Below are 21369 nucleotides of genomic sequence, written 5' to 3' on the forward strand. Positions count from 1 at the left end.
TAGACGACTAGACGTGTATATTTTTCAAGAAGTAAAATAAGCAACTCACTGCAGTATAGCCTTTTAATAAAATATTAATTAAATAACACCTATCTATAGGGGCCCATACAAATATGACATTACAAATCGCTTCTTGGCACCACCTCTATAATACAATTTAAGAGGTCACATAATAATTACATTTAATATAATTGCATTATATATTGGATTGTATAAAGAGTAAATTAATATGGCCGCATACATATTGTAATTTCGTTCGTTCTTGCACAGTGTATGTATTTTCTTTTTTAACCAATTGTAAAACGAAATACTAAGGAGCACCTTTGTACTCTTTTTTTTAATAAGTAATTGCATTGCATCAATATGAACAACCGGCCATTCGGTCCACAACGTCACAGTCATTTATGGATGAGCCCTAAGTACAGAACTAAGGTTAAATCTCTTCATTGGTGGCGTATCGCATCATGTCGTCTGTCTCCTCGCACGGGAACCAGATCTGAGCGGTGGGCAGCGGGTAGTACTCGTGCGCCTGTATCAGGTTGTTGTCGAACCGCCAGAAACGAGGGCCACGGAAGAAAAACGTATCTGGAAATACGATGTATAAGTATGTTATGTACAGTGTACAGAGGCGTAAGGAACATAAAAAGTCTATGATAAGGAAGAATTAATTTAGAAACTTAAAACAGCTTTATTAAGCTCTGCTGTTCTGGTTTGAATGTTGTGGTGAGAAATGTACGCGGTATTCCAAGCCATTCACAATCGGCCCCGTAGGTTTCGTTCGGCATTTCTCGTTATTGTTGCCTGTTTGGACCATTCATTTTAAAAATGAATGAAATATATATATTTAATTAATTTTTTAAACTGCCCAATTTAAATGTCGATAATTGTAGTTATGATTCAATAATTTACCTCCTTGCCATATGATAGCAGCATCGACTGGATAGGGCACTTGTCGCCAAGCAGACATTTCCTTTGGATAGCCGCTGTCCATCGTCCATGTGGCCTCGTCAAAGCGCCAAAACCTCTCGTACTCAATGAGGTAGGTCTTGTTATTATAGTTAGAAACGAAGGCAGTCGTCAGCTCAGACACCTTCGGCGGGATGCGATATTCGGATATCCTGCCGCGCTTGATCAGGCGGAATCGAGAGCTGAATTCCCAGAAACTCCGGCCTAGAGACATTTCATATTTTACCCGTTAATTCATTTGCACTTAAAAAAAAGATTATTTTACGGGAAAAGCTATTTCTGTCAGCTCTGGTTATTTTAAAAGTGAAACAAATATTAAAAAGATAAAAGAAAAAAAACTTGTAAATATTTTATTTGTTATTTACAATAATTTTATAAACATAAAACGAAAAAACTTCTCCACTACTTACTATTATGTAGATACCTACCGTGGAATATGACGATATGTCCATTGCGTTTTTCGTAGATGGTCTTGATGACTTTTATATACGGCGGCAGACCCCTAAACGCTTCATGGAAGCGGCGCGGGTAGCCTTCATCTATCTGTTTTCTTTTGCTAAGCACCCACATCCACTGAAATGATGCAATATAATCGTGGTTATCATTATGTTTCACTTAAGTTGTTTAACTCAACGATCGTCATCGTAAACAATTTGCCTTGCCTTTCTCCACACATTTCCTTCATTCCGGTTCCGTAATGATGAAAAAAAAACATTTAAAATCAAGAAGACGATATTTTAAGGACTAAAAATAAAATATGATTATGATTGCCTTGCAAGTTCTATTTATATGACGTTAATTGCAGTTATCCTTATTTTATAAATCGTAGATATTACTTAGTTATTTGTAAAGAATTTAGTTTTAAGTTACGTAACAGCACATGCACTCACCTCTTCTTCGAACACAAAGATCTTGTTCTGTATGACCTGTATGGTGTCGTAGTTGGTGAAGCAGAGATCGGGGATCTCGTCCTCGTCCAGCTCCTCCTCGCCGCGGTCTGGCTTCGTGAAGCGCGGTACCAGCGACGAGTGTTTTACCACGGTGCTTTCCGTGCTCTCCACTGTTTCAGGCGCTTGCGGCATGTCGTCCTTTACTGAATTCACAAATAAATTGCTTGATTATCTTTTATAGTTAGATTTTAAGAAATTAATCGTAAACTTCGTACTTAGTGTATGGTTTAGATTCTTTAGTTAGCTACCCAGTTTCAAGTCTAGCAGTAGGTACATAAATACTTACAGTATAACTCCTGCATGCCCAATATGTCGTCAATGTGAAGTTTTTCGACAGGCACCTGATAATACGGGTACATGACTGAAGACTTCACGTTGGAATGGGACAGTCCTAGCGCATGTCCGATTTCATGGACCGCCACTGCGAAGAAATCTGTGACGTCCTCATTATCCTCATCAGGGTTGTCGCCCCATAGCTCGTCATCATCGAAGTGCATGCTGCCGTGCGGCGGCGGGAACGCGTGGGCCACCACGCGACCTGGCCCGTCAAAAGGAAACCTGAGTTAGAAAATAATTTACTTAACGCATTGTTTTTAAAATATTGTTTTGATTGCTGACAAGATGAGTCTTCGTAACTGACAAAAGAGATTGAATGTATTAAATTACGGACAAGAACTTTAATTTGGTAATTTCTATACCAATTACAAGGTTAGATATAATCATTTGAACGTTTTTAGATTATAACAGAAGAACATTTTAAATATTTTTTTATTTTGACTGCAGTCCATCCAATTGTGGGTTATCAATACTCGATATTAATATCGGTTGTTTGCACAACTAATTACCTATCTACGTGAAGATATCACAAAAACTACATCGTGAATCGTTGAAATGTTTTAAAAACGACTTTAAAGAATTAGCTTACCCATCCCCATGGTCTCGGCTGGTGAAGGTTACTTCTATATCTGCTTTATGGTCATCGACTGCGTCGAAGCGGAGTCCACCGTGAGGAGCCCACACAGCGAGCCCCGCCGCGATCAGCTCTTCAACGCGAGACTTCTTTAACGTACTTGATCCGTTTAGAACCCTGATGGAAAAAAGTCGATAAATAAATACGCTCAATCCAGTTATGCTTGGATCGGATGTTATGTATCAATAGTCGAACATACATATCTACTAACTTGTAGTAAGTTAGTGGAGCTAGTGTTAGAATAATATAAGTATACTGCATTTTTTCCTTTTACTCGCAATATATTTAAATGGTGCATAGAATCTAATGAGCACTACCACCACTGCTAAACCGCTAAACTCAACACAAGCGTCGTATTTTAACTTAGGTATAACTTAAAAGTCTTTAGTAAAGGAACACATCCGTGAAAACCTTATGTTGGACTCCCGTCTACTCTGAGCGTGATTACAATATATCTACTCTAGCAGTAAACACTTGCCACTGTGTGGAATGTATGCGTAAATGCTATTTTAATTTTACACAAAATAGCAAGTGCTAAGACTAATAGTATCAACCCGTCCCTCAATCGTGATTAATTATTATCGCCTGATGGAATAGGTACAGACCTATAGGAAATGCTTCGTCTTCCCCAGCTTTGTTGAATGACGTATCGTCGTCTTCTGCTCTTTGCTGTTTTGCTCTCTATATCCTTCACACCACAACGCCTTTTCTTGAAGAGCTAGAGTAAGGTAAAAAAACGTTAGAAAGGTGTGGTGATGTAAAATTAGGTACCACTTAAATATGTAAGCGTTTCAATCCTTACTTTTATTAATAAAATGTAAGGATCGTGACAATTTGATTTCCCAGAGGGTAGGTTCAATCAACAATGTATTAAAGCAGTTTCTTATGACGTCAATCCGTTGATTATACATTAAATACTAAGAAGTTAATTCAATTAACCTTACGGATGAGTAAACAAAGGATCATTTTCAACGTGTTAACTTTGGTCAGCGGCTAAAAATAAGTTTTGATTAAAAAATACTTTCTCGTGTGTGTCGTAAAATTAGTTTAAATAGTTATGTCCGTGTGTATTTCAAAAGTGACTCGGATTTATAAACAGTGCTAAATAAAACGTATTTTGTGATCTTTGCCAGTAATCTAAATATATAAGTGCTCTTATGTCGTACCTTTCTCGTTTCTGGGTCCAAGACACCTGTCTGCGGCAGGCCGGCAAACTGCTGCATCTTCTTTACAGATTCCGAAACAGATTGTGAAGTGTATGTCTTCTCGTCAGAAGGACCTTCAAGTAGGTAGCCATATCTCTTCATAAAATTCAGCTGTGGGTTTGTGAATGATATTGCTTTTTGATGATTCGTAAATACAAAACATAGAGGCCTTATGTGACTGTTTTATTTAAGTTATTCACAATTAATAGGTTTTAGGTATCAAAGAAGTTTGAGTTCAAAATTAAAAAAAAATCAATAATCCAAAATACTTTATTACGTTAACAAATTGTGTACCTACATACTTATGAGTTGGTGTTGGAGCATCCTTTTAAGTAAATATAATACCTGTGCCAGGATGCCCCGCTCTTCATTATCTTACATACTACTTATTACAATTTGCATTTACATTACATTACATACTATTACAATTTGAGTAAATCAAAAACGAATAAACGATGTTTAATTTTCGACACTGCGAAATAACTGTACTGGATAAAGAATTATTTTTATCGGGGTGTTTTTGGGGCAATTGTAATATTATCTATTGAAATTATTCATATTCATTTCCATGTACCTACTTTTCGACGTCATTAAACGAAAATATGGGAGAAAAGAAGAAAAACTGCTAGTAGCTAGTCTTCACAATTACATCTTGTATGTGTTAAAATTTGAACAAAACAGAATAATATTTTTTAAGAACTGCGATGTTTTTAAATAATGGGTTAGTGGAGCATAAGGTCGTTAAGATCACTAAAATCATTTTTCAACAAAGATAAGACACGAATTTGTGGCGCATGCAAAATAATAGACGCTACTGACCTCTTCCGGAGTTGGCGGGTTTTCCTCTATGAATATGGTCCTGCATATCACGGAACTCAAACCGACCGCTACGAGGGTACATAACACACACCACCAACTGCTCATGTTCGCAATTCAACTGACAAAGAAAGTAAAACACATGCGGACGTATTTGTACTCGGTAACCTTTGACTTGCCGATAAAGCTTCATTACGTTGTATAAATATACTTGGTAGTCGGTTGTACGGTGAACGCCCCTTGATTGTCTCTCAACGAGGGTTACTCATAAGGCTAATGGGAAGTGCATCAGCATTACTCATGCATTCATCGAATGCAGTATGTTATTATAACATGAAATGAGTTGTTGCTTGGATGTGCACCACATTCAACTCGACTTGATTTCGTTAACGATGCTAAATTTAATTTGCGCAAAAATGCAACTAGTGCATCCCCAGTAGGTACGCTACAATGCGAAGCTATGATCATTTTATTGTAACAATTTAATATCGCCACTGGAAAGACTAAAAGTCTACACGCAAAAGGGCCACTTTATAAAGTCCCAGTTTAATTTTTTTCGGTGTTGAATGGAAGGTTGAATGAATACTTATGTATAATACTGCCTACATTTTTATATTGAAAAAAAATGATCGTATTTGATTAATAGTTTGTCAGTACTTGTTTGACAACAAGAAGAGGAACATTTAATTATAATTACGATTTGAAAATGCAGCCACAGAAATCATTGGAGAAATTTCATTCGCTGCCAAACTTGGCACGCGGTTCATCAAACGTTGAAACGGAATTCCGAAGACTATACAGCCTCTCGCTGTCGCAGATCCAAAGACATTCCGAATTTAGCGACTACAATTACAAACCTGCTCCATTTGTGCGTTACTCTAATTTATTATTAACTCAAAAGATTGAATTTTCCAAAGGTATGTCAGGAAGCCGTGTTAGCAGCCTGTGTAGTACTTGTTCCATAGTAATTGCTCCAGCAAGCTACCGACGGTCCCTTCATGGTTCGACTGTTACGGTTGTCCCATGAGTATGGACACTGCTAAAGGTTAAGTAAGAATAGGTATGGACCTATTCATACTTAATCCTTAGCAGTGTTTTTTTCAGCCATGTTTATTAATGCTGATCTAAATATATTTCATTGCATTTCTTAAGTAAATTAGAACGTAAATAACAACGCATTAGCGGCTTTAAGTTTTAAATAAGTTCCAACTCCGATTGCAGTGAGTTAGATGTCTACGTGCGGCATTTACAATTTACCATATTGCACTGAATGTCCGTTGGCTATATCTATAACTACATACATGATTATTTCAGAACATTCGCTGGATTTATGGGTACAACCCGAAGGTTGGGGTGATCAATCTGAACGCCGAGGGCACCACCACAGCCTTCTACGCGGCCAGCAACTGCGGCGTGTTGTACAACTGGACCGCTAATCACATGAGGATACTGCAAGGCCATGTGAGAACTTCCTTTGTACCCTATCGTTTTGCCGTTGCATATTTACATTTGTAGGTATTGTAGGAGGATTGATTTATTAATAATAACAAACTTATTGTTAATTGTACAATAAAAGAATTTAATTAACTGCATAAAACACACTTAATTAAATAAGGATGTTATGGTAATTGCACAAACAATACTTTTTAACTTAAGATAATAGAAGCGGAATGTAATTAAGATACTTAGTTTAGTTTAATTTAGAACATCAATTCGAGAGAAATATCACACCGGGTCATACCTACCTAACTTCCATTTCAGAGACACATGGTAACATGTATAGCGAAGGATAAAGAAGGCAGGTGGCTCGTTACTGCAGATTCTGGACCGGAGAACATTCTCATCATTTGGGATAGTAGCGATTATTTCCCTGTCAGGACTATTTACACACCTCATGGCAGTGTCAGGCTTTCTAAAGTAGCCCTGAGCGCAGATGCAAAGTATCTGCTTACTTTGGGTTATCAGGACAAGGCCAACCTTCGTTGGTGGATCTGGGCACTTGGCAAAGACGAACCGCATGGTACGGAAGAAATTTTGAAAATCATACTTAAGCATTTGCTACTCTACTTTGTTGACCTTAAATCAGTGGCGAATTTAAAAAAATGTAAGGTCTAGGCTGTACAGTTTTCTGAACAGAGGTGAGGCGGTAGAAAAGGTTCAGGGAGAAGGTAATTTCCTGGACTAGATGGTTTCTGTTTATCGGACTAGGTAGTATATCGGACTATGATACGGTTCCCTTTGTTTTTTTTTTGCTCGTCACGCCGGCTCGTGACACGGTTCCCTTTTTTTTTGCTCGTCACGCCAGTTCATGACACGTTTAAGGCATAAACGAACTACCTTCCTAATTAGCAAAAAAAAAATATTCGGTAAATTTGCCGCCCAAAAATCTGCCGCCCTAGGCTGAAGCCTACTCAGCCTGCTGGTAAATCCGCCACTGCCTTAAATTATAAGGATATTTAATGTGTGGAAATTGATTTAAAACTTTGTTTTTTTATCTTATATAAAATTGTTTAGGACATATTGACATATTGACATATCGATATTTTTTCTACAGCTACAATCGATGTTGAAATTCCACAAGGAGGTGTTATCGACATGGCTTTCAATCCGTACAATTCGAAACAGTTTCTGCTGATGACCAAAAATGATATATGGATTGGTGTATCAGGTGTTAGTATGTTGTACACATTCTAAAGATTCGCGAGAATCTAGACTTATTTTAGTCGTTATCATATTCATGTTCAAATACCGTGGTACTACCGTCACGCATTTATGAAAGTCAGTCGGCATCTACACATGTTTATTTATATTTTGATATAGGTATAACTTACAGAAAATCTTTGTTTTCGAAAGAGGCCTGATTAAAGAGACGGATGATTATGAATTAAAGATTCGAATGCCTCCAAAGAAAATAAGTCCCGATTACGGCAAGCTGACTTGCTTCACGTTCGTGGAAGATACCTCTCAGATACTCGTCGCGACTAATCGAGGCGCCGTTCTGGTTTATAGCTACACAATAGAGTATCAAACGGACGTGGATGCGTCGAATTATGAAAACTTACGTTTCGTCAAGGTGTTGAAAGTTGAACAAAAGAAAATTCAGGTGATCAAAAGTGTGGATGGGTGAGTAACTTTTATGGAGTTTTTTTTTTAGGGCTATAGGAGAAACGTTGTGTTGCCATATAAATAAAAAAATGTTAAGGGTGAACCACCCCTATCACTTAGGGGTGTGAAAAATAGATAGTAGCCGATTCTCAGATCTACTGAACATGCATATAAAATTTGGTGAAAATCGGTAAAGCCGTTTCGGAGGAGTACGGTAACTAACATTTGTGACAATGGAATTTTATATGTAAGATTTTTCCCACTTTCGTCCTTTTAAGATGTACTAATTAAGTAAACCTACTTGACATCATAGTTGAAATCAAATATTTCCTCTCAGGGTGATCGTGACCGGTAACAGCGTTGGCGACATTAGATTTTACGACCCCCAGATGAAACTGTTGTACTGGGTGCATGGTTTTCAGGTGGACAGCATCAAAGACCTCAGCTTTAATATCTTACCGAGGAGCTATAAAATATTCGATCCAAAGTGTAAGTAATGAACCTAAGTACTTATAGTTTTCCGTACTTTCTACTTTACTTATATACTTAAATAAAATTTAGCATATCTGCGTATATTTGCGTTAGTGGAAAGACCTTCTATGACTAGTAAGTAAGTAAGTAAGTATATATGAGTAGTAATGCCCTTGTGGGTTGTATTATTTTTTATATTTATTTCTGCTTATCTTAAATTAATAATGCAATTCACTTGTGGTTCATTCATGTGTTCAAGAACAATAGGGGTAATGCGATAACGTACTTATAGGTAAGAAGATGTGCGTGTGTTGGGAGAAGGTAGTTTCAGATATTGATCCAGAAACTGGAGCAATTCGACAGAAATTATTGAAAATGAAAATACCTAGCGATGCCACAGTGGGTGGAAAGCCGTTCATCGTCAGGGACTTTATAGTTTGTAAGTAGAACACCTTTTCAAAATTAAATTAATACGAACATAGAGTAAATAGAGAATTATAGAGTATTATAGACTAGGTCAAGAAAAATAAATAGTTCTTGGTACAGAGGACTACTATTAATGATTCTGGAGGAGTTTCCCTGTGCTTCAAAACCAGAGAGACACAACTTTGGTGAGGAACATAACCAGTTCATGGTTATGTTCCTCACCAAAGTTGTGTCATATTGTAAGTACAATTAATACGTACTCATTACAGCATCTGATGTTTTTTGAAAGTCTTAATTGGTGTTAATTAATTTAGGTACGGGGCACCAAGGCGTTGGGTTTGCGGACTTCGTGACGGAAAAACTGACTACCATATTAGATAACAAGATATCTTACGCACTGTCAATAACAGTGCATCCAGACAAGTAAAGTAACAATTTTACCCAAACTTAATCGGAATCGCAATAAAGATTGAAGTAGGTATACTTATCTATAATTGAGAGTTTCCGATAGACAGACGTATAGAATTCACCTGTAATCATAAATTAACCTATGATAACATAACATTAAGTATCTTTATCATAATCGGCTCATTTCTATTAAATGTTTAATTGTGTATGGTATTAGCTCCGATCGGCGAGTCGGTAATACAGCGAGATAAAAATGTAAATTATGATTTGTACGCAATTATTAGGTTCATACGAATTAAAAACATTTCATTTATTATTTCTTTTAGACCATATGTGTGTATTGGATTTGCTGACGGTATAATAGAGATGCATAATTTTATCCAACACAAATTATTCAAAAGAATTAACCTGAGGGAACATTTCAAAATAGTAATTCCCCCCAAAGACGACTCGATCAAATGCAACACTGAAATCACCAAGCCACGCCTGGCCGTGACTTGCCTGAGGTATTCACCTTCAGGTTTGGGTTTTCTTTTTACATAAATTGAAAAGATAAGTTTTAGTAATAAATCTTAAATGTTTGCTTTCAATTGGAAGATAAAGTTACTACTTAATTTAAGAGCGATGCCGTAGCGAATATTCACATTGGGTAGTACAGAATTACAGATCTCTTGACTTCAGAACTGCCGTCATCTAGATAAATACCTATTTATTTCAACTTTCGCGTAATAATTATTTCTTAACGCCTTCAAAAAACGGGAATATTACATCACTTATAAAACTAAGCCATTGTTTTATAGGTTTACATTTAGCGTGTGGATTAAATACGGGTGAATTATTATTTTTGGATCCTATAACATTGGATATATTGACTAAGAAACCACACAAGGATATACAATATTCTATTAAGGAGATTAATTACAGTTGCGATTCCTTAACACTTGTTCTTGCAGTAAGTTGCGCAGTTTATATATATTTTTTTAGAAGTCATTATTATTATTATTATATTATAGTATTTAGAAGTCATTTTCGTTAGATGTATTAATTAAATTCGTAAGTAACGCAGCCTTCAGCCTTCTAGAAGAATCCACAGCTGGTTGCCTGTTGTAACTAGAAGAGCTTCAATTATGCTTTAGTTATTTCTATGATTTACGTTTTACTGAAATACATCGGATTAAATTTTTATTGAGTAAATATATTGTACTCAAAATGGACCCACAGTAATATGACGGACTGCTAAAAGTTGCTCGTAATTACTTCGTCGCACTTCGTCAGTCCGTTTGCAAAAAAAGTCCTTTCATCAGTGATTTATTAGTATTGGTAAAAGCAGCGTTAATAAATTGTTTTCTAGGATATTGGTAGAACGGTCGCTGTTTATAAGTACGACTGCGTTAATTTCGAGTGGCAGTTTATCGGCAAACATCGGGCTCACTATAAAAATGTAACAGCCGCTTTCTTCCTACCGAAAAAGAATGATGATGGAGAATACAAATTAGTATCCATTGGAGCCGATCGCATTATGGTAGAGTACGACATTGGGAAAAGCTCAGAAGAATACTTGGAGATCTTCAGCCTGGACAGAATTGAGCAAGCAGCTGTTCCGTTAACTGGAATACCTTGGCCAACTCCCAAGGATCTGGACCCAGAAGAACATCGCACTAATTTACCTTTGATTCTAATTGCCGATAATGAGGTAGATTATTGTTAATCAATATTATTTTATCTTTACTCACCCAGATCATGTTGAATTTATATTTTACAACAAAAAAAAAGCAGTGATAGCCTAGTGGTTAAGAAACGCGGCCTCTCGATCGAGGGGTCCGAGGTTCAAATCCCAGGCACGCACCTCTGATTTTCAAATTTATGTGCGTATTAGAAATTAATTATCGCTTGCTTAAACGGTGAAGGAAAACATCGTGAGGAAACCTGCATACCTGAGAGATATATAAAAAAAAACCTCAAAGGTATGTGAAGTCTACCAATACGCTCGCCAGCGCGGTGGACTATGGCCTAATCCTTCTCATTCTGAGAGGAGACCCGTGCCCAGCAGTGGGACACAGTAATGGGTTGATGATGATGATGATGATGATGTTTTTTTTGCATGCTAAGCCTCAGATAAATAAAATTAAAGGCCTCATAATTGTACCAATATAAAATTGGAAATTATTATTCTCGTAATTCGGAGTTAATTAATTCAGATTTATTAACTTTAAAAAATGATTTCCTTTGTTTATTGCAGCACAAATACAAAATAGTGAACTACTCAACAACAATGTCGCTTTCAACAGTTCTGGGTCCTCGGTATGAGCATCCTGTGAATAAAGTACAGCTGATCACAGTAAACAAGGAAGACAAGCAGCTGCAGTACCTTCTGTTCTCAACTAAGAATGTTATAGGTATTCAAAAGATGCCCCTGGATGGTAATCCCTGGAAACACGTGGGAATGCTTGGACACCCTATAGAAGTAAGTGACGTTGTAACAAAGTGCACTTTGATTCTGATTTTGGATTCTTTTCCCCATTAACCGCTAAGTCTTGAAAATTCTCCTGCTAATAACTCCAAAGTTTTATGAACATTAGAAAATATTGAAAATTCTTTTTTAATAATAGTATTTGAAATCCAGGTAATAAATATGTGTTTTCGCGAAGACAATGGAGTCTTATTCACTATCGGATCAAAAGACAACTGTATGACTCAGTGGGCAGCCAACTATAGGTAATTTTTCTTTTCATTCCACGATACAAAAAGAGAGTATTTAATTCTACTTTTTTCTCATTTCATTCAGACAGTTTCTAACTTCATGGCCAAAAGCATAGAAGCTTGAAAATCGTCCCTTTACCTATTCTTAATATTGCAGAGCGGTTGAAACTACAACGAAATTAGGTGGTGGAGACTTAGATCCATATTACTGCCTCATTGAGGACGGGCGTCCGGGCTGGCTGTTCCACGAGATCCGGGACCTGTTCTACTACATCCAGATCCTTTGCCAGGGAACCTTTTCTCCGGCCATGCGACGCGTTAAAGATTACATTCCGATAGATTCCCTACCCGACTTAATGAGGGCTCTTGGATATTTTCCAACTGAGTATGAGGTAAGTATATGAGTAGGTTATTCATTTCAATTATTCATGGAAATGCTGATTCGTGCAAATTTCTCAATATTGGTGTATTGGTCTGAAGAATGTGACGATCTAACTAGGTACCTAATAAAAGTTAGTCGCTAATGTGTATGTGTATTTTCATGGTGTATTTCAGCGAATCGAAGTCTATTTTTAGTAAACAGTGTCTTATCCTTAGGTGGAGAACTTAATCATAGAAGCCAAGTTCAAGGTGTATCAACGGAAGCCTTCCACCGAGATAGACTTCGAGGAGTTTGTCAAGTTGTATCTCAACCATAGACCAGCTTTCGGCGACAGTTTCAAGAACCTTAAGAATTCTTTTGCAGTCTTTGCCACTGCCCACCGAGACTCTTACGTAATCTATCGCGATGACTTTATTGACATGCTAACTAGTAATGGTGAGATGTTCAGTTTTAGTATTTTAGAGAGAATAAAAAGAAGCTGATATTCGATCGCTGTCTCATAGTGAGGAGTTACTCAGTTATTTATGTTTTGTTTAAGGTGAATGTTTTTCTCAAGAGCTGGCTTGGTATCTTCTGTCTATATTGTACGGGCACAGCTTTGAAGAGAGAGCAGCGATGACAGACAACGATTTTTCTTTTTTGCCAGAGGTAGGTTATATTTGGCAAGTTTAGATCAACCACATTACACATAAGTTACATAGTTTTCTGCGTACCAGCGCTTTAAATCTATATGCTAAATTAAAAACATTATAAGTATATTATTAAATTGTCGAGTACCTACTGTTTCTTCTTATCGTATAAAAGGCGAAGCAATAGTTTTAACAAAAATTTGGATTAAAATTCGAATTTTACGTAGTATTTATACTCCTTCGATATTTCAAGTACCTTCACAGTTATTAAATCTTAAGACTTTCAGAAAATCTTATTTGAAACTTCCTCTTCAGGAAATAACTTTTTCGGAGCTGGTAAGCAATATTATTGGCATCCAAGACGTGGAGAACCTATCGGAGTACTCCGCAATGTCGGCCGTCTTTCAGAGCGTCGCATCAGACTCTGACGAACTCAATGAATGACCTGAAGTTTTCCTTTAATACTTTGTTAATGATATGTTTTAGTATTTTTGTTATCTTTGGCATTACTTACCTTAGATTGTTTTATTAAAAAGGCAATTTTGTATGGCATGTTGATTATTTATTTGACTGTACACCCATTTATCACGGTAATAACGAATTAATATAATTTAAACTTCGATCACTTCTTATTAGTGATCGAAGGATTTAAATAAGTAATGTTTAATTAATACAAGCACCCATTTTTTATGTATCGTTACTTATGTGAAATTATGTATAGTACTATTTTAGTAGTAATGTGTGTCCTACATAGATAAGTAGGTACATTATTTTTTTTTATTTTACTTATATATTAGAGGTTTTATTAATATATCTACCTAACATACCTGAGAAATTTCATGCAGATATTACGATTAAACAACTTTTTTGACATTGTTCGATATTACTTGACTAAAAATATTTATATTTTTAATAATATGGTCTTTCACGCAGCAGTAGTACTTTATAATAATCTGATATAAAATGTTTTTATCTTATCAAATATGTTAGAGCTGCATTAGAATTACTTTGATGAACTTCGTCAGTACGTTAAGATATGAGCAGTTTGTGCAACGTAAATTTTAGTTTAAGAAACTCTGCAGAAATGGATACACACGGCCAAGAATTTCCGTTTGAAATCCTGGATGTGGAGCCAGTACTTGCTAAGGAATTAATGGAACATTATATTGGTGTGTTTCATTGTTTATTTTATTTATTAGTGCATTTAACGGTGTAATTTCCGTAAGATATGGATAGTTAAGTTGTAAGAAGAAAGTAACACATTATTCTTACCACGCTTTTATTAACTTGACCTGTAGTACATGTATGTCCTTATCTGGGTGGGTAACGGAATCTTCGAATTAGATTTTTTTCCCACCTTGTCCGGTCAGATTAACTACAAAATTTTAATTTTGAAAAAATATCAAGAACTGATAACAATGTACGATTTTAATTATTTTGTCGCATTCAACTCATTAGAATCGTCAGGGTATTGCTTGTGCGATTTTAACATTGCATTTTTACGTCATTAACCCAAAAAGAGGTATTTAAGTGACATAGACCTTTATTATTTTAAATTTAGTTCTTAATATAAGTTTTTGGTTACGCAGGTGAAAAAACGGGGTTTGTAAAAGTTGGCCCGAAAGGTTATTTCTTCCAAAGCATGTACAAGCAACAAGCAGCCAGCATCTACAGTATGCCGATCCGACCTGACGATGTTTTTGTCCACTCGTTCCCGCGATCAGGTCATACACCTCTTTCTAAATATATTAATATTAATAATTTAGTAAATTTTCATGTTATATTTTCAAATAATTATTATTCTCTAGATTGTCACCTTACTTGCTTTGCATATAAGGTACCTATCTGTTTACCTCTACATAAACGGTTTAAAGTATTTGACATTTTTACTAGCATAAATGACCAACTAAACCGATTTAGAAGAGATTAATAAAACAAAATTATAATTTACAGTAAGGTAAGTGTAATTTATACCTACCCGAAGCTAGCGATAGAAATAACCGTCTAACAGCCAAGAAAATTTGGAAAAACATCTACAATCTATCTATCAAATCAATCTATCTACATCGTTAAGTCTTAAACGCCGATTTCATTCACAGGTACAACTTTAACACAAGAGCTTGTGTGGTTGATACAGAACAATTTAAACTACGAGAAAGCTAGATCTACTAAATTGTATGCTAGATTCCCAATGCTAGAGTAAGTACCATCTGACTACTAAATTAAAATGTTGGGTATTGATATTTAGTTTTTTTTTAATAGTATTTATTATTTTTCCAGGTTTTCTTTGTCAATGCATCCTGAAACAACAAAGGAACTGATCGAGGAGCACAAAGACAAAGTAGATTGTTTGAATATTTTAAATACCTTTGCAACTCCCAGCGCAGAGAAGATAGCAAAGCTACCGTCCCCACGTTTTATCAAGACTCATATACCCCTCTCCTTACTGCCCCCGAGTTTGCTGGACTCTGCTAAGGTAGTGCATGTAGCTCGGGATCCCAGGGACGTTGCAGTCTCTATATATCATTTATGCAGATTGCTAAGGACTATCGGCGCGGCTAAAGACTTCAAAACTCATTGGAATTACTTCATCAATGATTTAAGTAAGAAAATTAATCATTCATTATTTTAGACTGTCTGTACAGAACAGTATACAACTGTCGTTTGACCTGCTATTCTACCAGATCACCAATTTTTGAAGCACTGAAGCGACCATTTTTGGCGCCCGAAGCAAATGACTGAAAACACGCCTTAAAGCAAAATAAAGGACGTGTGTAAGAATGTAAATCGATGTTACGAGGCTAGTCTTTTGGACCTCCAGCTAGAGGTCATGTTACTTAGTGTAGATCAAAATCGTGTTTGAGCCGACGTTGGTAACGCTGTGATAGAATCCAAAATTATGCCTCTTGCCTTATAGTCGAAATTACTTGGCCTGGGTCGTAACCATAAAAGTGTTTCAAAAAGTCATTACCTTTTGCAATCAACCTATAACCCTTTTTTATACCTAATGGCATTAAAATAAAGTATATTTTCTTATTAAATTGTACAGTTTATTGGGGCCCATATTTTGAGCATGTGAAAGAGGCATGGAATCTGAGAAATCATCCGAATTTGCTGTTCATATTTTATGAAGACTTAACCAATGTGAGTATTTGTAAGCCAGTAAATAATATTATGCTTAACTAGCATACTATACACGCACCCAGTTTTATTAGGTTTATTTTATAATATTATTTTTCAGAACATGCCGGTTGTGTTGCGGCAGATCGCTACATTCTTAGGGAAGTCTTATACAGATGAGCAGATCAATGAGTTAAGCAATCATCTGAGATTCGAGAATTTCAAGAGAAATCCGTCTGTCTCTCAAGAAGTCCCGAATCTTAACTTTCTAAGAAATGGGGAACAATCTTTTTTGAGGAAAGGTAAGGGTATATTTTACGTCATGTCTTATCATTGTCTTCTGGGACACCCTAACTATATGTGGAAACTAACTATATAGCAATTATCGCATAATCGTCAAGTTATACAATGTTCCGCATTTTTAAATAGATAAGATAATAGTCGTAAGCCTTAACGTAGTAACATGTATAAATTTATGTAATAGCATGATAATTTAGATCTCACAGTAAATATTTGAGGTTTAAATACATTTATTCATTTATACAATTATATCATTTTGTACAAAAGGGAAGTAAATTCTTGTAATTGACATTCTAACAAATGGACGTTGGATTCAATTTATTAACTAACCCGACCTGTTAGTCAATTGGATAAAAAAAATCTTGTTATTTACTTACAACTTAAAAAAAATATCCACCGAGCGGAGCCATCTGACCGAATGACTCTTTCCTCGGCTTGTGTGGCATTTTAAACGAGTGAGTTGCAAGAGCTTGGTATTTTTTTAGGTAAAGTTGGCGGTTGGCGAGAAGACTTTGACGATGAGATGCGGCAGCAGGCGGAGCGCTGGATTGCAGACAATCTTCGCGATACCGATCTACGGTTTCCTTCTTACTACAAAAATAATCAAGAATGAAAAAAATCGAGAAATCGGCTTTTGTAGAAAATTAATTTAATTTGATGCGACGTAATTTATAATTTACTTCAGAAGGATATATGGATAATTAAAAGTCGGCCCACATATGCAAGACTCCATTTAAAAATAAACGTGAACTCGAATTTCCACATAAAATCATATGAACCTTGTCAGTCTTTCAAATTTAAAAAGTTTCTGGACTGTCCGACAATTGAGTGGCGATTATGTACCTTATCTAGATCCTAACACGTGATCCCAAAATGATTGTATTTTAATCAGATGAGATTAAAAAAATAATAAACTCATATTTCATTTACCTATCTTTATTGTTATTTATATTGGTTTCGCTACTTATACTATATACTTATAACCTATAAGTATATAGTATATTGTTCACTGATTAAATATTTCACTTTTTCATGAATGGCAATGTTAAAAACTATTAAAACATTTGGGCTGTAAAGCTTGAAAAGAAAGAGATATACATATTATGTGGATGACTTCAGATAGGAATCTAATCTTATCTGGGGTTGATTAGAGATATCCATACGGCAGTAGTTTACCATCAGATGGACTGCATGCTCGTCAGCTATTCTCTTGTATTGTATAGGTATATAGAAAAACAAAATATTAACCTCAAATTAAAATATTATGTAATTTTGAAACAATATAGAAATTAGGGCTTCTGTAGAAATTGGTTCTACTACTTTTCATTTTGGATGCATAATAAAAAGAAACTTATAAATATTCATTTATTATATTATTAATTATATACAAAATTGCTTGTACAATATTGGCTGATGTAACACAGAATTGCCATTTAGTTCATTTCACGAGATTACAACAATACATCTTTGTACAACATGAAAATATTTTTTCTTTTATGTTACTTATGTTTAGACCTAAGATTTCTTAAAAATTGGTAGTTTTTCTACTAAGAACTACTTCAACATTTTAACATTCGTTGGCTTTATTAATGCTTAATGAATATTAAGCAATTATCATAGACCTTCTATGAAACTAAACTTTGGGTAACTTAATGATGGTTATCATTACAATTCTCATCCCTGCCACATTTTACACTATATAATCTCTACATAAAAATAAATTAATAGTGTTTGTCTTGTTTCCATTTTTATAAGCTTTCAATCATTTTTTGCATCAATTAGAACCATTAAAATTATCAACACAAAATAAAATATTTTAATTAAGAACAATATTGTGCTAGTAATTAATTTTCTATGATATCATTAAATCGTTACTCAGGGACAGACTGTTTTAATATGTTTTTTCTAATGATATTGGAGCTTTATTTTTATTTTGATAAAAAGTACAAATATTTTATAACTATATCTATGAGAAACAGATCTCCAATATTTCTCCAATACGCTACCCCTGATAACATGTTTGTAGTTTCATATGCCTAGACAATACGAGATCTGCTTTAGAGCAGATTTAGGGATTTAGAGATGATGGATGTGGTGACGCCGTATGCGTATCTGCTTGAGCGTTGTGGCAAAACGTCTAAAGCGCCTTGTGAATTTCTGCAGATGTTATTGCCAATGTAAGCAACGCCTTTATATGAGTCGGCCCTCGAATCTTTCATCAAATTGGACACTTGACACATAGATAATGTAATGCACACTTCTTTTCAAATGTGAGATTTATAAACTGAACTTTATAGCCATATCGTAAATAATATTATAGAGTTGACACATCCTTGCTTGTGACTAGTTATTATCAAAAACTATATACTTCATTTTCTCATATACGAAAAAGGCCTGCATAAAATATTGCTAACATACTTTTGTACATATAAACCTTTAAATTGGCAATTTTATATTTACAAATCAATAAAACATACTTAAACCAACCTTACATTAAATAGCAGTATAAATTTCGATAAAAACGTTAGTCAATGACAAAAAATGACAAATAATGTTTTTGCAATATTTTCTTCCAACTAAGCATTTTTTAAATTTTAGTTTTTAATAGATATAAAATCATGTTTACAATATTTTTGTCTAATAAAAAAACTCCTATATAAATCTGCTCAGAGTTGCTGGTAAAGTCCCTTCTACGCTCACAGTTAAGTCTTTCTAAATAGTATGTTTATAAATAATGGTTAAAGTATGGTTTGACTTAACAATACTGAGACATAACAGTTAAATTATAAAGAGTATTTGAGCAAGACCGCAATATAATGGCCACAAACACTACATATTGTTTTCATTCATCTCTCAAACACATATATGTACAGCTTAAGCTCGCTAGTTGACCCAATTAAACATTTACTTCTGATGACTTTTTTCATTCAGTCACCCTTATAACAATACTATTTTTCAAAGTGGGCTTATTTTTTATAAAATGGAAGCATCAAAACTTACAATTCACTTGAAGATACATATATTGATATCTGTCAAATAAAATTGGATGGTATTAAAATTAGTATACCTTAAGTATTTACTAGCTGTCTGACTCTTGATGTGGTCACATGCTTCCAAACACTACCTTAATAGTTAGCTTAATTATGTTACTAAGTAAGTCAACAGCACAGCGGGTTTATAAATACAGTAAAGTATATAAACATAAAATAGAGATGACAAGTCATTTGGCTTAAAAGTTAAATATATTACCATATGAATACACACACATAAGTTCAACATTGTCATATAAAATTGCAGCTCACCACATATTCTTTATAATAAAATTAAAAACTCGAAGCACTTTGCAACTTTAGTCCGTAAATCTATATTTAAATAGTTCATTTACGCATTTCCCATTATATCAGTTGGATTCTTCCTCGTGGGTTACACCTCAGTCTGTCTTTAACCGTTTGGCCGGTGTTGTTGTCCCACTACTTTGTGAGTTTGAATCCTCTGAAAAGTTCATGTGTGTGGAGGTGAAGTCAGTGGGACCTTGAGAGTCACTCACTGTAGAGAAACCTGGAAAATTATACACAAATATTTATACATTTTTTGTTATACGAAAAATATAAAAATTAAGACATGTAATAAATTTTCATTACTTATTTAATTATTCTGTGTATTATGTATGGATCTACTATATGAGAATATGTTACAAACTAAAATAAGTTGGCATTACATGGCATGTTATTCTACTACCATAAGTCTATTATTTATAATATAATTAGAAAAAAACATTTTTTATATTCCAAATTTTATAATACTTGTATTAGAAACAGTTAAAAAATATTATATCATTGTTTTATGTGAAAAATGTTAATGACAATTTTATTTATAAAGTGAAGCACCTGATTTGTGTATAATTATTATGGACTATTTTTCGGTAGTCTAAATTTCTTGAAATTATGGTGGAAAATAACTTAATGTCGGATTAAACTTAAAAGTCGGATATAACTGCAAAAGCAACTTCAGTCATACTCATTTAAATATTTCCAAAATGTTATCTGAACTGTTACTTACATGTGTTGGAGTCCTCGGCCATACCGAAGTTCGAATTGGACGAGTCGTGCATTTTCTTCGGAGTCAAAGCGTTTTCCTTATTTTCACGTTTCGCAGCGTGCTTCTTTTTCTGGTCATTTGTGGAAATCGGCACCCATTTATATATTTTCATGGTGGTCTCACCAATTGTCACCCATTTTTTCTCCCTAAAATTTAGTTATATTTCAACACAATTTTATAAAAACAATTTGGCAATGAAATATCCAACTTACCAATGGCGAACTTTCTCAACAGCCTGCATGACTCTTTTGATGTCATCTTTAACACGGTTTCTAGTTTCAGCGCGCACGGAACGAGACATTTTAGTTATTTTCAGAATCACAGTTACCAGGACATATACTGTTAAGTTATTTATTTAATAAAATTAATTCACACTTTCGTTTACTACGCTCGGCGTTCTTTTCAATTTCATTCGTCCGCCATTTATTTACTGGAGTGGACTTGACAGACGGACAGATTTGCTGATTTTGACAGCTACGATCTGTGGTATAAAAACTTATAAAAAGCAATAAAGTAATGAATTTAAAAAAATACGAAATAATAAATTACATGCAATACTTTCTATAATTTGTTATGCAAAATAAAGTAAAAATAGGGTTAGTGTTATTTTACTACGATATTATCTATGCAGCGAAAATGAGGTTTATTACTCAAAAACTTTTACTTTTGGTGATTATTTTTATATTTATACTTTATTAGGAAGAACTGGGAGTGAAACTTTAGTAGTAGTGCGTAAATTAGTGCGTAGTTCGTTTTTTGATAAAAAAAATTGACATTTGCTTTGATTGATATTTCTTTTTGTATTCAACATAGTGGTAGAAAC

The 21369-nt window shown here is 34.7% G+C and overlaps 4 protein-coding genes across 4 annotated transcripts; 2 read left to right on the top strand and 2 right to left on the bottom strand.

Annotated features, from left to right (window-relative positions):
* Positions 1–45: 45 nt before the first annotated feature.
* LOC140753477 (matrix metalloproteinase-25) lies at positions 46–5130 on the bottom strand. The gene is made up of 9 exons (XM_073088107.1): positions 4911–5130; positions 4053–4202; positions 3492–3604; positions 2842–3003; positions 2203–2474; positions 1857–2059; positions 1395–1539; positions 910–1170; positions 46–585 (listed from the first exon to the last, which is right to left on the bottom strand). The coding sequence occupies exons 1-9, from the start codon at positions 5013–5015 to the stop codon at positions 434–436; spliced, it is 1563 nt and encodes a 520-aa protein (XP_072944208.1). The 5' UTR covers positions 5016–5130; the 3' UTR covers positions 46–433.
* A 398-nt stretch (positions 5131–5528) lies between these two features.
* LOC140753480 (cilia- and flagella-associated protein 251) lies at positions 5529–13580 on the top strand. Its single transcript, XM_073088109.1, has 17 exons — positions 5529–5775; positions 6222–6368; positions 6669–6927; positions 7462–7577; positions 7741–8030; positions 8350–8501; positions 8776–8922; positions 9224–9332; positions 9644–9837; positions 10118–10269; positions 10669–11010; positions 11557–11781; positions 11941–12032; positions 12175–12409; positions 12615–12834; positions 12938–13047; positions 13344–13580. Exons 1-17 carry the CDS (start codon positions 5614–5616, stop codon positions 13470–13472), a joined length of 3081 nt encoding a protein of 1026 aa, XP_072944210.1. The 5' UTR covers positions 5529–5613; the 3' UTR covers positions 13473–13580.
* Positions 13581–14070: 490 nt separating this feature from the next.
* LOC140753147 (sulfotransferase 1C4-like) lies at positions 14071–17377 on the top strand. Its single transcript, XM_073087569.1, has 7 exons — positions 14071–14197; positions 14618–14752; positions 15128–15227; positions 15309–15631; positions 16078–16172; positions 16270–16450; positions 16934–17377. The coding sequence occupies exons 1-7, from the start codon at positions 14113–14115 to the stop codon at positions 17059–17061; spliced, it is 1047 nt and encodes a 348-aa protein (XP_072943670.1). The 5' UTR covers positions 14071–14112; the 3' UTR covers positions 17062–17377.
* A 422-nt stretch (positions 17378–17799) lies between these two features.
* BCL7-like (chromatin remodeling complex subunit BCL7B-like protein) lies at positions 17800–21008 on the bottom strand. Its single transcript, XM_073087571.1, has 3 exons — positions 20759–21008; positions 20508–20692; positions 17800–20006 (listed from the first exon to the last, which is right to left on the bottom strand). Exons 1-3 carry the CDS (start codon positions 20845–20847, stop codon positions 19879–19881), a joined length of 402 nt encoding a protein of 133 aa, XP_072943672.1. The 5' UTR covers positions 20848–21008; the 3' UTR covers positions 17800–19878.
* Between the last annotated feature and the right edge of the window lie 361 nt (positions 21009–21369).

The sequence above is a fragment of the Epargyreus clarus genome, unplaced genomic scaffold, assembly GCF_041222505.1.
Source record: "Epargyreus clarus isolate Ecla_fem2 unplaced genomic scaffold, WU_Ecla_fem_2.2 ptg000026l, whole genome shotgun sequence".
NCBI classification, from domain to species: Eukaryota; Metazoa; Arthropoda; class Insecta; order Lepidoptera; family Hesperiidae; genus Epargyreus; species Epargyreus clarus.

What these genes read in the sequence shown, in the direction of transcription:
- LOC140753477 (XM_073088107.1), bottom strand. Translation starts at nt 5,015, where the DNA reads ATGAGCAGTTGGTGGTGTGTGTTATGTACCCTCGTAGCGGTCGGTTTG. An exon ending in TGGACCCAGAAACGAGAAAG is followed by an intron (nt 3,605 to 4,052) that starts GTACGACATAAG and finishes ACCTTACTCTAG; the next exon opens with CTCTTCAAGAAAAGGCGTTG. An exon ending in TCTTTGTGTTCGAAGAAGAG is followed by an intron (nt 1,540 to 1,856) that starts GTGAGTGCATGT and finishes GCATCATTTCAG; the next exon opens with TGGATGTGGGTGCTTAGCAA.
- LOC140753480 (XM_073088109.1), top strand. Translation starts at nt 5,614, where the DNA reads ATGCAGCCACAGAAATCATTGGAGAAATTTCATTCGCTGCCAAACTTG. An exon ending in CAGTGGGCAGCCAACTATAG is followed by an intron (nt 12,033 to 12,174) that starts GTAATTTTTCTT and finishes TTAATATTGCAG; the next exon opens with AGCGGTTGAAACTACAACGA. An exon ending in TGACATGCTAACTAGTAATG is followed by an intron (nt 12,835 to 12,937) that starts GTGAGATGTTCA and finishes GTTTTGTTTAAG; the next exon opens with GTGAATGTTTTTCTCAAGAG.
- LOC140753147 (XM_073087569.1), top strand. Translation starts at nt 14,113, where the DNA reads ATGGATACACACGGCCAAGAATTTCCGTTTGAAATCCTGGATGTGGAG. An exon ending in ATTAATGGAACATTATATTG is followed by an intron (nt 14,198 to 14,617) that starts GTGTGTTTCATT and finishes TTGGTTACGCAG; the next exon opens with GTGAAAAAACGGGGTTTGTA. An exon ending in ACAATCTTTTTTGAGGAAAG is followed by an intron (nt 16,451 to 16,933) that starts GTAAGGGTATAT and finishes GTATTTTTTTAG; the next exon opens with GTAAAGTTGGCGGTTGGCGA.
- BCL7-like (XM_073087571.1), bottom strand. Translation starts at nt 20,847, where the DNA reads ATGTCTCGTTCCGTGCGCGCTGAAACTAGAAACCGTGTTAAAGATGAC. An exon ending in GTTGAGAAAGTTCGCCATTG is followed by an intron (nt 20,693 to 20,758) that starts GTAAGTTGGATA and finishes ACTAAATTTTAG; the next exon opens with GGAGAAAAAATGGGTGACAA. An exon ending in GGCCGAGGACTCCAACACAT is followed by an intron (nt 20,007 to 20,507) that starts GTAAGTAACAGT and finishes ATAATTTTCCAG; the next exon opens with GTTTCTCTACAGTGAGTGAC.